Here is a 17,592-nt window from a genome sequence, read left to right as displayed (position 1 = left end):
TGTTTAACTTTCAAGACTTTGGAAGAAAAGATACCTAGAGTGGAATCTCACCGCAGTCTGCTTTTAGCTGTATTACCTTAACAAGATACTTAAGTTCTCTGTGACTCATCTATAAAAAAGTGACAATAGCTACCTCACAGGATTTTGTGAGAGTCAAAGAAGTAAACAAATAGCACTTGTTTAACACATAGTATGCACTGCATAATGGAAAGCTATTATTATTGTGATTCCAGGTTATGTGCCCCACCTCATTTTAAATTATTTGCTCCAAATTCCTGAAAAATACATTGTTAACTGTATTATGTATATAGTTATTAGAAAGAATTTCTGCAAAGGTCCAAATTAATTTAAAGAGACTGGAAAGTAAGAGAAAGTGACAGAATTGCTAGTCTGCTAATGGCTGCTGACCAGTTAACAAAAGATTTCTCACATCCCTGTTTTGCCTGTTGGGATTTCAGATTAATTTCCAGGTGGTTATTTCTGCAGATTATTTTAGCCAGCCACCACCTAACTCCAGGAGCCTCCTCTTGCTCATATGTGAGCTTTCCAGACTGGTGTCCTAGCAGACATTTCTTCATGTGGACTCTGCTATCTCAAAACTGGCCCCCACTTCACCTTTCCCCAACCCTTTGCCTACAGCTCATGTAAATTCTTTCAGACTATCTCCTTCTTCCCCCTCTCCCATATTTGATGTATAAAAACACTTGCAAAACTCTGGGACGACAGACATGTTGTCTTTTCTACCTAGCCATGCTGCTTGCTGGTGGTTTAGACTCCATGCTCCAAGACCGGTCTTTTGGCTAGCATTTTTGGGTCAATAAAACACTACTTAAAAAAAGACCTTCAGCCATGGAAGTTAAATTTTTTTAGTTTAACAAGAGAAGGTGGCTGGAACTTGGTAGCTATAGTAATAATGTTCTTGCAAGGACTGCAGATGAAAATAGTTAATTGGGAAGGTAATGGAAAAAGATGCAAATTTTATATTATTTCTTGTGTGTTAAAACCTATATGAAGGTGCCTATTTCAGCTCAAGGCAAGGATCTCATGGTTAGTTTTGCTTAGCTGTTTGCTGAACCAAGCCAAAGGACTTTATTGACCAATGCTATCCAGTCCGCCATACAGTACCCAGAGAGCAAACTAAAGCTATGATTTCTTATTCCTCATTGGCATTGTGTTGGCGAGGGGTACACAGTGCAGGCTTTGGTGGTAATGAACTGGAAGAGTCTGTCCCATGAACAGATCACAGAAGAGTGTGTAGCCTGCCAGTAAAATTTCCCCCTAGGCAGTGGAGAGGCAGTTCCTACCAACCTACACTGTTCACATTGGTTTTTCCTTCGTTTTCCAAGACTGGGCTACTCTTGAAGGGGAAGGGGGTTGAAAGTGAGTAGGCAGAATAGCAAAGGGCAGTTGCTAAACTTAACTTTCAAAGGTACTGCAAAATTCAAATTAAAGTTGTAGCTATGAGGACTAGACTCACTGGCCTCTGAGCTCTGCTTAAGTGTTATGTCTTATTCCATTTTGTATCCCAAATGCCTCAGCAGGGCTCTGCATTCAATATATTTATGAATATATAGATCGTCATAATTTTGTTTTTCTGAAATGTTACGTGTGGGAACACTGAACCAGTTTTTGAAATAAACAATCGTTTTAAGTAGTTTCTGGAAATGACCTCTGGTGCAATAATAAAGAATACCAAATGCCAAGCACTGAAGCTAAGCATTTTACTTATTACGGAGTGAATTTTGGCAACTGAGGCTTCAAGATTGTATTCAAGAGACTACAACTAAGATGGCACAGCTGATATGTGACAGGGTTTAAGACTTGAATCCAAGCTTGCCTGACTCTTAAATCACAAGACAAAACTATTAATTCAGCAAAACCTGGTCAACCACGGTCCTTCAATGTGCAGAGTCCACAGTGAATTTAGGGCCTGGTTTACCAAGATGAGCCAGTGTGTCCACCCACCCCACCCTAAACAGGAACTGGGATGTTGAAGGTAAAACGTGGCCTTTGCGCAGGCTCACACGCCCATCCTCACTCTCCCTTCCCCGCCCACTGGGCGTCACCGCCACAACTTTCCCGGACAACTTTAGAATGGCTCCCACCCACTGTGAAGTCAAACGGGCGGAAGTCGTTCCTCTCCGCGACACATGGACATCCTTCTCTTCCTCTGGCCTTTCCAACTGGGAAAGTGACACAATGCCCCTCCGTTTCTCTGGCATTCAAGAGGGAGTTTGCCAGTTGTCAATATGGCCGCTGACGGGCCGGTCCCCTGCAGAGGCTTTTCATAGGCCAAGGTCGCATCTTAGCCCCGCCCACTACGTCCCTCCCGGCTGCTCCCGCCTAGGTCTTGGCTGCGCATGCGCAGCCGGGGCTGACCGGGAGGTGGGACTGCTGGAGTCTTCCGTGTGCCACCGTCTCTTCCTCAGGGTGGCTGCTCCTGCCACTTCGGGGCTGCATTGCCGACGTTAGCCGCGCGAGGGGAAGGGACGGGACGGAAGGAGCGTGCGTGCACGGGGATCCTTCCAGTCCCAGCAGTTCCTCTAGCGCGGGGTGGGCGGTGGGGGTCAGCAGTAGTCGGCAGTGGCCCTAGACGGCGCCATGTCGGCGGGCGGCCCGTGCCCGGCAGGAGCCGGAGGGGGCCCAGGGAGCGCATCTTGCGCCGTGGGCGTCTCCCCAGGTGGGGTATCCATGTTCCGGTGGCTGGAGGTGCTGGAGAAGGAGTTCGACAAGGCCTTCGTGGATGTGGATCTGCTGCTAGGCGAGATCGATCCGGACCAGGCGGACATCACTTATGAGGGGCGACAGAAGATGACCAGCCTGAGCTCCTGCTTTGCGCAGCTTTGCCACAAAGCCCAAACTGTGTCCCAAATCAACCACAAGCTAGAGGTGAGCTTTGGGCGCTGGACGGGGCGGCATTCAACTGCAGTCATGAGATCGCATTGAACGCATCAGTGAAACGACCCTAGAAAACTGCCCAGTGGGGCACCTGGGCTTTCAAATGTAACAGAGAGTGCGTCTGTGTATGTGTGAAGGAAAAGAGTGAGGTGAGGTTGGAGTAGAAAGGGGGTGTACATCGACGTGTAGGTCTCCCTGGGTCCTGTCATCCACCTTCCTTCTATCTCTATGAGGCAACAGGAACTAATTGCACCAACCTACATATTACATTAAGCTAAGATTTAAGCTCAAAGATTCTGTCATAGGAATACCTTCGCCCATCTTTCAACATTTGGGTTTTTAGATATACTTTCACATTGATAAACTACGTTTGTATATCCAGACAGGTACTGTCCTGGTTATTTTTAACAATTTCAGATGAACGTCTGTTGTTGCACACAGACATACTATTCCCTGCATGCATGAACTATTTAGGGGAATTTGATAAACGTGCTGAGGAAAATTTAGAGGGATAAACACAGTAGTATCAATGTCCTTCTCGGTTTACAGTCCTTAAATTACAGGCGATACCACCAGAGCTCCCTACAATCATTCAAATGACGTCTAACATTGAGATTTTGTTTGTACTTGACTATATTTCCCAAAGTCAGGATTTATTTTTGAGAGTGTGTGAACAATGATCATTTGCTTTAGTCTCTAATCTTGGTTGTGGTTGTGGGTGGAGTGGTGGTGGGTACAAACAACAACAAAAAACCTACCACATTGTGCAGAAAATTAAATTAGCATATTACAATATTTAGAAATCATCATAGATTAACATTGCATAAAGAGCTTTTTCTAACTGGGTTATTTTAAATGTAAGAATGGGTTTTTCATTTTAAAGTACATAAAAATAGGATAATCAGTGATGTGCAAAGCTCTTTGAACATTAGGTTTCCTAAGAAATCATCACTGCTACTTATCAGTTTTAATAAGAGAATGCCCATTGGATTCATATCAATATAAATATCAGATATGCATCCTCTTCTTGCTTAGCCATTAGCATTCTTTCTCTTTCCTGTTAGTTAGCCATGAAAAAGTTGGTATAATTTTTGATTAGCAGAGAATTGCATATCAGAAATTTTGTGACTTCTCCAATGAAAGGACTGTTAATTTTTTTCTATCTGTTTTGAAAAGGTTGGAATGGAAGTGCTAATATGAGGCTAATCACTTTTTCTTCTAGGTATATGAAAATGTCTCTTGATTTCTTGATTAGTGATAGTTTCTAGAAGATAGTTATTTTTTCAGGTAATGAAATTGCATTTGATGATTTTATGAATAGTACTGTAGTTTTAAATAACAGAGCAAGAGTAGGTTTTGCCACATGAGAACTTTCATATCATTTACAATTGAAAGTATCTACTAAGGATAAACAGCTTTTAAAAAATGAAACAATATCTAATTCATGTTTTAAATGAATAAGGAAACTTTAACAGTGATATTTTGATGTAAGATATGAAATCTAATTTTGGGAAAAGGATAGTTCTCTGAGTAGGAGGTGGTGCTTAATTTATTTCACCTTTAATATTTTAGATGAGGATTCAGAGCTATAATAAATTATACATGTTCTTTTTTCCAGAAATTATAATTACGTATTCTGACTCCATGTCCTGACTTAGGAAGTAGCGTTATTTCTCGAAATAAGAAATGCTAGCCTATCATAATGTGAGCATACATTTTTTTAACATGCTTGAAACCCTTGATATAAATATCTTAGAATTTGGGAGGGGAGAGGCTAAACATGATTTTGTTGTTTGTGTGTTTTTTCAGTTACAGTTGCTCATCTGTTTGTGGGGTTAACCTTCTACATTTAGTAGTTTCTGCAGTGTTCATGAAATTAGTTGTGTATTGCTGAGGAAAGCTTCATTGTCAGTAGTGCATTTTCAAAGTGGATCTGCTGTTATATTATCTGCAGAATTTCAGAGGTTGCTCCGTATACTGTTATGGATCTTCTGAGATTTTGAAATCTCAGAAACACATGTCCATGCTTTCTTGCCCTATTGTATTTCTCAGTAAGTGGATTGAATTAGTTCAGTTGTTTTAAATATTTGGACATGAAGGCATACTGTTTGAGGCCACTTACTGTTTGATATATAACAAATGTGCACCAAAGTTCAAAGTTCCCTGGTTTTAGTGATTGATACCTTAAACCACATTACCATAATAAAATATTTTTGTAATAAAGTCTCAGATATCTCCAATTATGGATAACTTACATTTCAATTGGTCTTGAGTGCTCTTCCAGATTGCCCCTTCTTCTGCCCAGTCATCGTGTCTTTAGGTAGCACCGTGTTTAATATTAATGTCGTAGTTAGGAAAACAATTTTGCTGCAAAAAAAAAATATCATAGGTTACATTTAAAAATTAAATATGAATGACATCTATGTGACTGCTTCTTGCCATAAGTTGTATTTGGGGAGAGGGATATCTGTAAGAGAATGGGCAGGACAACGAATACCAGAATATTTTGAGGTGCCATTTCAGATGACTCACATCTCTCTTGCACTTCCCACCTGTTGGAGAATTCCTGCTACGGTAAGCCACTTGGTGACAGCTGTGTGGGAGTAACAGGTACTGACTGGGATAGTAGTCGTAGTAATAGTGGTAGTAGCAGTAGTAGGTGTGTTGGAATAGAACAAAGGTTGAGAACCAATACTTGAGAAAAACTCATCTCTGCCTTGACATACGATCTTCTGCCTATTCACCCCTGCTTTAAAATGACAGCAAGACAATACATCTTCTATCACATCCTCCTTTCCCTCAGCAATTGCTGAATCAGTGTCTCCTTTGAAAGTGATTACTATTCACAGCCATCAATAGGAAACTTAACTTTGGTCTAGAGTAATGAACTGATATACTATCCCTTTACTGCTTTAAAGCTGTCTTGTTTTTAAACAAGCAGTGAGACTATTTTGCAGCTTGGAACTTAACGTTATACAGTATACATTTATTGAGCACTAATTATGTGCCAGATGCTATATTGGGCACTTGGGATACAATGGAGAGCAAAGACAGACATAGTTATTGCTGTTATAGAGCTTGGATTATATTGGGGGAATTTGTTGGCATAATTATCATATATATGTGAAATTCCAACTTTGATATGTGCTATGAAAGGTAGGTACATAGAGTAATGAGAGCCTATTCTGAGGGATCAAGGAAGGCTTTTTTGAGGAACTGACCATTGAGTTAAGACATAAAGGGTGGGTAGGAATTAATTAGGGCAAGAGAAATAGGAATATTACTTAACATTCCAGTAGAGAGAACAGGAAATGGAAAGCACCTGTGATGGGCAAGCACGTAATGCATTTCAAAAACTGAGTCTGTGTTAAAAGAGCAGAGGGCAAAAAAAGTGAGATGCAGCCTAGGAACAGGTAGGTCGGGACCATATCTACATGATTTTATAGGCCACACAGTAGATTTGGGGCTTTATTGTAACAGTGGGAAATGTTTTAAACTAGATGGTAACCTCAGGTATGAGGTTCAAATACCCTACTCGATCTATGGTAAGGAGAGAGTTTGGGAGAAGGACGATAATGAAGGCAGGAAATCACTTGGGAGGTTCTTCTGATCCATGTGAGAGGACAGTGCAGATAAGTGTTCAGAACCAGAGAGACGTGAGAGGTAAAAAATAAACAGATGTAGGGATGGACTGGAGCGGAGGGATGAGGGAATTCAGGATGACTCCAAGATGTGAGTTGGCTGGATGGATAGATGGATGTGAAATATTTTTGGCAATAACTATATTGCTAACCTTGATCAATGACTATGGACCAGGCTCTGTCCTAAGTCTTTTATATACATTGATTCATCTAATTCTCACAGCAGTCTTGTCGGGTAGGTTTAGTATTGTTATTCCCATTTTACAGGGATTAAATAAGAGGCCTAGATTACAGAACGAGAGAAATCAGTCTTCCAAAAACACGTTTATTTATATCTGGTGGGAAAAGGAGGCCGAGGGACAAGCAGGTGGAACAAGTAGGTGTGGCTGGACAGATAGCTGGGGGGGGGGGGCGGCGTTCAAGGGGCAGTATTGGTCTCATTTTCTTTTTAAATGAGAAAATGAACATGTTCATAAGCGAATGAGAAGCATCTAATTCAGGAATCTGAATATTCTAGAGAAAGAGAGGGACGATTGGTATTAGTAAGGTTTCTGAGTGAAGATGAGATCCAAAATACATGTAGAGAGAATGGCCTTGTATTGAAAGGACAGCTATTATACTTAAAGGGAAAGGAGAGAAGATGAGAGCAGAAGGTAGGAGGTTGAGGGAGTTTTTGTGTGATGGCTTCTTTATTCTCTAAAATAGGAGTCCAGGACAACTGCTGAAAGTGGGAGAAAGTAGGAGCTTGAGAGTGAAAAAGGTGTGACATGATTATGGAAGAGTGGGAGAGCCAGTTGTCTGGAAAAATGGAAGGACTGCCAGGCAATGTTGAGGACTTACTTGGAGTTATCATAAATTCATGGCACAACCAGTCTGCCTTGTTGTGTAACTTTCTCCAGCAATACTTACTTGTTTAGTAACAGGCATAGTGATGAGAGTAATAATTGAGTTCATCCAGCGCCGTAGCAAGAAGTTTGCTATATAGACAAGAGTGCCATTGCAATGAAAATGGTAATGGAGAAAAGGGGGTCGTCTTCAATTAAAGACGTAGAAACAGAATTCGGTAATTATGTAGATGCAGACGATGAGGAAGAGGAAGGATGAAGGATGACACCACATTTCTTTTGGGGAAATGTATTGATACCTGTAGTGGGTTGAATAGTTCCCCCCAAATTTATGTCCACCCAAAATCTCAGAACGTGACCTCACTTGGAAATAGGGACTTTGCAGATGGAATTAATGTAAGGATGGAGGTGAGATCATAGCAGATGAGAATGGGCCCTGAGTCCAATGAGAGTGTCCCGATAAGAGACAATCAGAAGACACACAGAGACACAGAGAAGGCGGCAATGTGAAGATGGAATCAGAGTTTGGAGTGACATGTCTAGGAGCCAAGGATTGCTGGCAGCCCCCAAAAGCTAGGAGACAGACATGGGACAGTTTTTCCTTCAGGGTCTCCAGAAGGAACCAACTCTGCTAGCACCTTGATTTTGGGCTCCTGAACTGTGAGAGAATAAATTTTTGTTCTTTTAAGCTACCAAGTTTGTGGTAATTTGTTATGACAGCCCTAGGAGACTTAAACCATTCACTGCAGTAAGGAATCCAGGAGAAGGATCAAGCCCGGCAGGAGAGAGAAGTTGAGTTTAGGAGATTGTGTATAGTTAAGGTCCCTGTCCTTGTATATTCCTAACGTAGTCTCCTAATTGCTTCCTACCCTCTCCAACCCATCCTTTAGTTATCAAAATGATTCTTAAAAGGTTTTATTTTAATGGTTCATGTCAAAAAAAAAAAAAGTCACTCTTCTTTTTACACCTCTCTGTTAGTGGCTAAAGTATAAACTCTGTAACATGGTGATCAATGTTTAGTCTGTGTCCTTATTTTTTGTCACTTCTTAGCTTCTTTTGCCTCAATAAAATTGGTCTATTTGCAGTTCTCTAAATAGGCTTTGTTGCTCTTTCGTGGCTTCTCTACTTTGACATAGGCCTTGTGTATAATGCCTTCTCTGTCCCCTTTGTGTACAGTATCACACAGCTTCCCAACATTTAAAAGATTTTTCTGATGAGAAAAAATTATAACAAATGGGATTTTTTGATATTGTATAATGAGATGTGCCAACATTTGGAAGATCTGCATAACTCAGTGAACCAGTATTTTCAAAATAACCAATGCATGATGTTAAAATCATGCCTGGGTAAAATATCCATTCAAAGACTGCACAGACCACTGTATTTTAACGCAACAGTGTATGAAAAGTTCATTGAGAGCGTTTCAGGCTCTATTTCTAATGGGAAAGGGAAAGGTCTGAGATATGAAAACCCCTAGCAGGTGAGGTAGGGATGTAAGTAGGTAAGAAAGGTTGGTGTTTAATGTGTGAGTTCCAAATTTCTAATTTTAAAAAGGGGACAAACACCAATTCTGTAATCCACATATAAATGAACATGATATCCATCAAAGGAATCCCTACTCAATATGGTTGAAGAGCACTATGGAGAAGAAGCAAAACTCCTGGAAACTACAACAGGTTCACAAAGAAATAATGTTACCCCCTAAAGTCAGCTTCACAAAGCATGTGATAGTTCAGATTATTTCACCTAAAACGTGGTCCTGATCCTCAGAGAGCTTACCTTCTAGAGCTAGAGATGTGGTAACCACGAGCTACAATACGTAATGTAACAAATCTAACAGTCCAAGTGAGTTCAAGGTGTTACGACAACCTCTGCCTGTAGAAAACAGAAGGGTGGGATGAGGAAAGCCTCCAGAGATGGTGACGTAAGCGGTATCTGGAAAGATGAGTGGGTGTTTGATACTGAGCACAAATGGAGGGTCCAGTCCCATGGGCCTCCTTTCAGAAACTCCTTTCAGAGACACCAGTTCTCAAACATTTTAGTCTCAGGACCCCTTTACACCCTACAAATTAGGAGGTCCCCAAAGAGTTATTTTTTTTATATGGGTCATATCTATTTACTGGCATTTACTGTATTAGAAATTATTAGAAGTTAAAACTGAGACAATTTTAACTATTTACCGTATCAGTTAAAAATAGCAACAGTAAGCCCATTACATGTTAATATATAAAAATAATTTTTAGTGAAAAAAATAAGTATATATTCAAAACAATAATTAGAAAGAATAGCATTGTTTTTATATTTTTTCAGATTTTTGAAATATCTGACTTAATAGAAGACAGCTGGATTCTCACATCTTCTGCATTCAAACAGTTGTAATATGTGGTTTTGGTATAGAATAGGAAGAAAATTGGACCTCACAGACGTAGGTACTTGGATAAAGGAAGAGTGTTTTAATAGCTTTTCCAGATAATTGTGGATATTCTTCTTTGGTAGTAAAAGGTAGTTTCTTCAAGGTTAGTTACAATGTAGTCTGAAACGCTCTCAATGAACTTTTCATATATTCACTGTTGTATTAAAATAGAGTGGTCTGTGTAGTCTTTGAGTGGATATTTTACCCAGGCGTGATTATAACATCATGCATTGGTCATGTTGAAAATACTCGTTCATGAAGTTATGCAGATCTTCCAAATGTTGGCTCATCTCATTGTACATATCAAAAAATCACATTTGTTAATATTTCTCTCATCAGAAAAATCTTTTAAGTGTTGGGAAGCTGTCAAGTTCATGGTAATGGATTCAAGTTTTCCAAAATTCTCATTTTCACTTGAAAACACAAATTTTTATCATTGGCAACAAATGCTGTCAGTTGTTTTCCTTGAAATAACAAATTCACTTTATTCTCAAGTACACGTCTGCCAAGTGTATTAATCTTAATAACCATAGTTTATTCTTCTTTCAAATAAAAATAGTGTTTCAAGAAAAAAATGTTCAGCTTTGCAACTCAAGCAATTGTGTATATAAGTGCTTTTCCCTGAGATGACCTAGTTTGATATGCAGCAGATATCTTTATGCATATTTCCCATTTCATCACACCGAATATTAAAAAGACATGTACTCAAAGGTCAGGATTTTTAAAAATTAGTAAGTTTTACTGGTTCGTCAAGGATATTCTTAAATGAATTTTTTAAAAAACTGCTAGTGCAAGCAAGTAGTGAGACTACAGTGACTCCTGGTACAATTTGGTGCTTCTGCATTGACTTGTACTGAAATGCCAGCATTTTACTTATTGCTTTTGCTCCTTTGGTATAAATGTCAACACAGCAAAAAAGGCAAATAACTTTTTATTATTCTGAAAATAGTTTTGACCTTGTTGATCTTCTGAAAAGATCCCATAGACCTGTGAGAACTACTGCTCTGATAATAACCAAAGCACTTCCCAGAAGGAAAGCCTTTTGGGAAGTAGGTGGGTATAGATGATACATTTTAGAAATGGTACGATTTGCTAAAGATTTAAATTCCTGTATTTTCCATCCTAAATTGCATTTTCAAACAGAAAAACACACAGACATATAAAAGCGTAATTGTTTCTTTTTAGTGAAGTGATGACCTTTTGTACACATACTTTAAAACAAAAGGTATGGGAGCATTTACAGGTAGATGTGAGATAATGTTTACATCTTTATCAGCATCTTTCTGTGTTATGGTTCATTACAGTTAAAATGCTACTTGGAGTCAACTGTTTCGTTTGCAATCCTTAAACAACTTGGGAAATGTGTGCTTTTGTGTGCATGCGTGGCCATGCCTGCGTGTGTCTGTGCATGCATGTTCATAGCTGTGCATGCATGAGCTCGTGTGTGTGTGTGTGTGTGTGTGTGTGTGTGTGTGTCTGCCTGTGAGCATGCAGAGCTACCTGGGGGTGTGCAGTCTCTTTCTTAGAGTTGTCTCTAGTTCTGAGATACGGGGATGTGATCTCATTTGGAACTAGCTCATGGACTGCTTCCTCCCCATTTTTCCTATCACTGCCAGAATTACCAAGCATGTCAGGAGGTCTGAGTTTTAATCCTATGCAATTTGTAATTGGGACAACTCACCTAATCTCTTGGGCGTTGCTTTCTTCATGTACAAAGTAAAGGTGTTTTGACAGATTGTTTTAGGTTCTTAGCTTGGACCTTCTAAATTGTTATCAAAAGAGCTATATAACATGCTGAAATTAATAAGATGGAGTCAAATTCCTTGCTGTGTAACTTGATGTTTGCTAATTTCTTGTCTTAGTTGGATCCTCCTCCAAAACAAGAGGTTTTTGAGGGCTGCATAAGGTAAAGTAATTGGCATTGTTAATCATAAGACAGTTAAGGAAATAAAACTAGCTTACATTTAGAAAGAAAACAGTGCAGCTCTTGTATATTTTTGGAAAATTATATAGACAGCAGATTAAGGTCTATACAAAGTGGAATAATAGGTAACTGAAATAATTTTTCTTTTTTAATGTTAGTGCCACAGAGTGGAATCCAGTAAAGAATTATATCAGAAAGGAATTATCTTGATGGAAAAGTTTGGATGTTTTGAAAGAGTATGAGATGAGAAATAGAATAGTAATAACTACAATAAATACTAATAAATAGTGATGATAATCCTATAATGTTACTTAGATAAACTCCCTCTCTGTTTTTTCCATTCCTAGAAATATTTCATTCCTACTTTGCACATCATGCCCTGATTTTTCATCTGTTTCCCGACTCCATTCCAGCCGATAGTGGTGATTCAGGGACCATATTTTGAGAATCATTGCTGCAGAAAATCTCACCAGTCATTTTGATTTAATGGCTTGGGTGATGTGAAGGACGTGGCCTTAAGGCCCAGAGATCCTCCTAGAATGAGATCATTTTATCCTCAAGGAGTTCTAGGGAAAGGACAGCTTGATGGTTTTTTCTTCAAGAAATGCATCTTCAAGTCAAATGTAGGAAAGTGAAATTGTATCCCAAATAAAGTCTATAATATAATATAGATATAATATAATATAGTATTTAACTGTTTTTAAAACTTTGTTTGGATATCACTTGAAAATTTGAAAGTTGAAGGTTGAAATCAGCTGTTTCTTTTTAACTTTCAGCCTCACCTAGTTATAACATGGCCAAGGTAGAACAGTGAGGTGAAAGGCACTGGGGCTGTTTTATGAGCAGGCTGGTTTTGAGTCTCACTACTTACTCACTGTGTGATCTTGGGCAAATTGCTTAAACTCTGACTTGCAGTTTTCTTACCTATTATAAAAGAGTTGGGGAGTATGATAAGAATCACAGATAATGTGTGGTGTGCCTGCCTGCCACATGGTAGGTAGATGCCTGCTTTGTGGTAGCTGTAAATATTGTTAGTGAGTCAGACATACGTGTTGTAGCGATAGAAACACATTTTTCCTTGTGCCTAATTGCTTGATAACACTTCCACTGCCTCGCCCTGGGAGTAAGAATTGGATTTAAAGTGCTGTTTTGCCACCTTCTGATTGGGTAGCCCTGGAAATAAAAGCAGTCTTGATGGGCCTTGGCTTTATTACCTAAATTTTAATTGTCGTAGTCATAGTGTATGGTCTCTAATATCTCTTCGAATTCTCAAATTCTGTGATATTAGGAGGGTAACCATTAAGTAAAATACGGAAATTTTTAATCTTGACATATTTATCAATGACTAACTTTTCTTAGCAGCTAAAGTGTTTATATCATAGACAAGAAAAGAGTTACTTAAATATTAACAAAATTTAGAGTAAATTTTAAACACTTGTTCCAAAAAAATAAAATTGGGCTTTGAATTTTGATACCTGCATCCTCTTTGTAAAAAATTCTTTTATTTATTTTTTAAGTTGAGCAACCTCTTGAGAAATTATTTTACTTCATGCAGAGTCCATGTTTGTAATAGCCCATTTTCGAAAGATCTGTACACATCCCTGTTTCTCTTGCCCTTTTGGAATACAGTCATTTCTAACTTGAATATTGGCCTGCCAAATTGATTAATGAATACCACTTATGTCTCTTTAACTTGTTTCTTAACTCTAGAAAGTCTTACTCAGTAATTTAAAAAATCATGAGATTTTTGGTTTGAAAAATAAATCATAGTGGGACAAGGAAAAAATATATGCATGTTGAAACATACAGTATACCTCTTGCCACAAAGATTTAAGTAAATTTAATTAAGCCTTTAGGTCTACTTTCAGTTTATAGGAAATATAAGGAAGAGAGGAATATATTAGACAGTACCACAAAGAAATAGACAAATAGAGAAGAATGACAGTCAATGTAATGAAAAAAGAGATAAGGGTTGTTATAGATTAAATTGCCTATTTTAAACTATTTCTGGGTAGGTTCACTTTAGCATAAGGTACATACTGCTCAAAAAGATTGTGTATTATTCAAATATTTATTTTCCTTTTGCAATTATTTTATTTCATAGACCATAAAACCCTATAGGTGTTGTTTTGACTAAGAAGTACTTTATCCATCAGGCTTATTTGTACTTTAAAGGATCAGGGAGTACTAAACATTGTCTAGTAGTAATAGGTAATTTTAAATGTTTATAATTTTTTTGGTGGGAAATTTGTTAAATGGATGAAAGTCTGTAAGACATTTTTGTCATACATATAAGTTTTTTTCCCTTTAAGTTTATTCAGTTAGGAGTGTTTGTGAAAGATGTCATGTAACACTGTTAACTTATATGCTCTTCTAGAAAACAATGGAAATGAAGTTCAGTTTTATTGAATCTCTTATATGTTTATTATATTTAAAGAACAGAGTCAATTACTAGCATTTTTATTTCGTTTAGCATTTAAATCTTAATGAAATTTGTTAATGCTTCAGATTCCTAATAAAAGAGCTAGACTTTTACTGTCCAACAGAATAGCTACTAGCCTGATGTGGCTATTAAATACTTGAAATACAGCTGATCCAAACTGAGATGTGCTATGAGTGTAATATACACAATGGGTTTCAAAGGCTTAGTATGGGAAAAAAATCTCTAATAACTTTTATATTATAATGGTTTGAATGATAATTTAGAAATTTTGGATTAAGTAGAATATATTACAAAAATTATTTCACCTGTTTATTTTTACTTTTTTAATGTGGCTACTAGAAAACTTAAAATTACATATGTGGCTCATATATTCTATTGGGCAGCGCTGGGCTAGATTATCACAGCTTTCCTATTACAATGAAAACGTGAGTTGAGGATTTCTGGCCTGAGAAAGATCACAATGGATGCATAGTTTTAAATAAAATAAAATAAATTTTTGTAGAAATCGGAAAACTAGAATCACAAAAGAAAAAACCAATGATAGTCTCTTTTGCAAAATTAGATGAGAATGTATACTCACAAACCCCAGAATATGGGTAGGTCGGGATAGAAGGACGCAATCATGTTGCATATGAAAAAACACCTGTGTGGCAGAAGGACTAGAAAGGGGAGCCCAGAAACACAGAAATCATCAACAAACCCTAAAAGGAGAAAACATCATTTTGGGTAGGAACTTGAGCAGGTGATCTGAGAACAACTGGCTCCAAGTTGCAGGGGAAGGCAAACCCTGGGGATACACGGCAAGATTAGAAGAAGCCATGGGAAGATTAGAAAATACTGGGATGGACTTGAACAATTTTAGAAATTCCTAACAAAAACTGCTGCTGAGAAAGTCCAATTCTAAAGAAATGCTGCTAGAAATAGAATCCAAATTGAGCAGGGCAGAAACATGAAGTTTAAAGGGAAGAGAAAGTTTTCATTCAAGGTAGGAGAGGGATACATACGTAGGCAGTTGATTTCAAAACAGTAGTTCTGGCTGTAGTCCACTGTAGTCTAAAGAAGTCCACTTTAAGGCCAGAGGAGGGAACCCAGAAGCCACGAAGCTAGGAAAGCTACCTATGCTCACATCAGCCCCCCTATATGGATATCTAACTGTGTATAAAAACCCATTTAAAAAAAAGAAAAAAGAAAAAAAAGAAAACCCATTTCATTGAAACATGAGTAACAGAAAAGGGTTTCATTTAAATCCTATAACATGTACTGTAATCCAAAAAGATAAAAATTAATAGCGTAAATACAGCACAGTGAAAACATCAGAAAAATATGCCCACAAAGCGGATAAAAATTGTAAACTTATAAACGGAAATTAATAGTATGAATAAAATGGCATAATTCAGAAATAGGAAAACTCAGAAATAAAGTAATAAACAAAATAAAACATTACTCACAGAGCTCTGGAAAAACTTGGGGAAAAAATCATTTCAGAATGGAGACAATTAGAAGGAACATAAAAAATAGGTAACAATAAGAACAGCAAGAAAAAGAGGATATGCAGGGGAAAAAAGAGGATCTGAGAGAAAAATTACAAATATGAAGGTAGGAAAATAGTAATTAATATTAGTATAATTGGAGTCATGAAGAAGCATGAAAAAAATACTTAAAACTACTATCAACAAACCCTCGTTTATTGCTGGTAGGAATGTAAAATGGTTCAGCCACTGTGGAAAACAGTTTGATGGTTCCTTAAAAAGTTAAGCATAGAATTATATGACCCAGCAACTGCACTCGTAGGTATGTATATACCCCCCAGAATTGAAAACAGGCACTCAAATATGCAGACACATGTTCATAGCAGCACTGTGCACAATCCCCCGAAGGTAGGAACAGCCCAGCTGTCCATCAACAGATGAATGGGTAACAAGTTCTGGTGACACATAACAGTGGGATATTATTCAGCTATAAAAAGGAATGAAATTGTAATGGGAAGTACTGATACATGGTGTAACATGGATGAACCTTTGAAAACATTATGCTCAGTGAAAGAAGCCAAACACAAAAGACCACATATCGTATGCTTCCATTTAGATGAAATATCTAGAATCGGTAAATACATAGAAACAAAATGCAGATTGGTGGGTCCTAGAACCTGGGGACAGGGAGAATGGGTAGCGACTGCCTTATTCCTATGAGGCTTTCTTTAGGGGTGATGAAAATGTTGTGGAACCAGATATAGGCGGTAGTTGCACAAACATTGTGATTATAATAAATGCCACTGAAGTTTTCACTTAAAATGTGGACTTTGCCTCAAGAAAAAACATTACCAACCAATTCATTCTTTTAAAAAAACACAAACTATCAACAAAATTTTCCTGAAACAACACAAAATTGAATCTGCATATTGAAAAGGGTACACATGGACCTAGAATGATTAACACCAAACTATATTTTAGTAAAATACTGGGCTTTAAAAGTAAAGCAGCCAAAAAGAGCAAGTCACTCATAAATAAGAGAAAGAAAAGATTAGGATTACATATCTCCATAGCAGCATTTCATACCAGAAGCCAATGGAGCAGCACATTTAAAATACTCAAGGAAAGAAAATGTGAGCCAAAGATTTGGTATCCAGCAAACTAATTTTAGTTATAAAGACTGCAAATAAATAGTCATGAATAAGCTAGAAATCAGGAAATACTGTTGTGTGACAATTCTGAGAAATCTGTTAGAGAATGAGCTGAAGTCAGAGGAGCAGCTTTGGTAAAAGGGCTGTTGGTGAGCATATGGGACTACTATTGAGTTAAAGATGATAAAATAATATTTAAGTGTTGTACACTGTATGCTCTACAATATAAATAGAGTGCAATGATCAAAAATGGGAGAAGAATATTTTGAAAGTAATAATAAGCTTGATGATTGCTCATAGTTATTAGCTGGAAATTGAAAGATAACACTTTATTAAAAGGTGGGGGGAAAGGGGAAGAAAATGTTACTAGCTAATTTCATGACTGTTCTAGCAGGGATGATGTCTTAAATACAATCTAAAGAGGAAATTAAAGATATTATCTAAAAGTAATTATTAGAACAAAGATACAAAGCTTTCAGAATACTAAAAATACATATTTAAAAATCTAGCGAAGAGGAGTGAAGACTTTGTATTTGTATCTGCTATATACTCTTAGAACTATAAATTGAAAAATACATTGAAGGTTAAAAATAAAGGGACAAAATTATACCAGGTAAATAAAATGAGAGCAGAGATTGCAAATTTGATAGCAGATAAGCTAGAATTCAGGCCAAAGCATTTAATTTAGGGATGGAAACTATTGACATACTGAGCTACATTAAAATTAAGCACTCTGTTCGTAGCCTCAGTAGCTCACAATTGAGCGCATAAGGTAACTACTAGGTAGTGGTTAGGCTGATTTTGGCTG

The 17,592-nt window shown here is 37.6% G+C and overlaps 1 protein-coding gene across 2 annotated transcripts in view; it reads left to right on the top strand.

The window, feature by feature from the left end:
* The first annotated feature begins 2,366 nt into the window (after window positions 1-2,366).
* GOPC (golgi associated PDZ and coiled-coil motif containing) overlaps window positions 2,367-17,592 on the top strand; it is a 33,109-nt gene continuing 17,883 nt past the window's right edge. Inside the window, exon 1 of one of the 2 annotated variants that reach the window (XM_019741348.2) lies at window positions 2,367-2,889. In XM_019741348.2, the coding sequence (XP_019596907.1) occupies window positions 2,602-2,889 (288 nt within the window). In that variant the 5' untranslated portion in view covers window positions 2,367-2,601. The remainder of the gene's footprint in view (window positions 2,890-17,592) is intronic. The other variant, XM_019741349.2, reaches the window with a different exon arrangement.

The sequence above is a fragment of the Rhinolophus sinicus genome, linkage group LG05, assembly GCF_036562045.2.
Source record: "Rhinolophus sinicus isolate RSC01 linkage group LG05, ASM3656204v1, whole genome shotgun sequence".
Classification (NCBI taxonomy): Eukaryota; Metazoa; Chordata; class Mammalia; order Chiroptera; family Rhinolophidae; genus Rhinolophus; species Rhinolophus sinicus.
The sequence above is the reverse complement of the archived record's forward strand: the minus strand, read 5'-3'. Positions and strand labels throughout refer to the sequence as shown.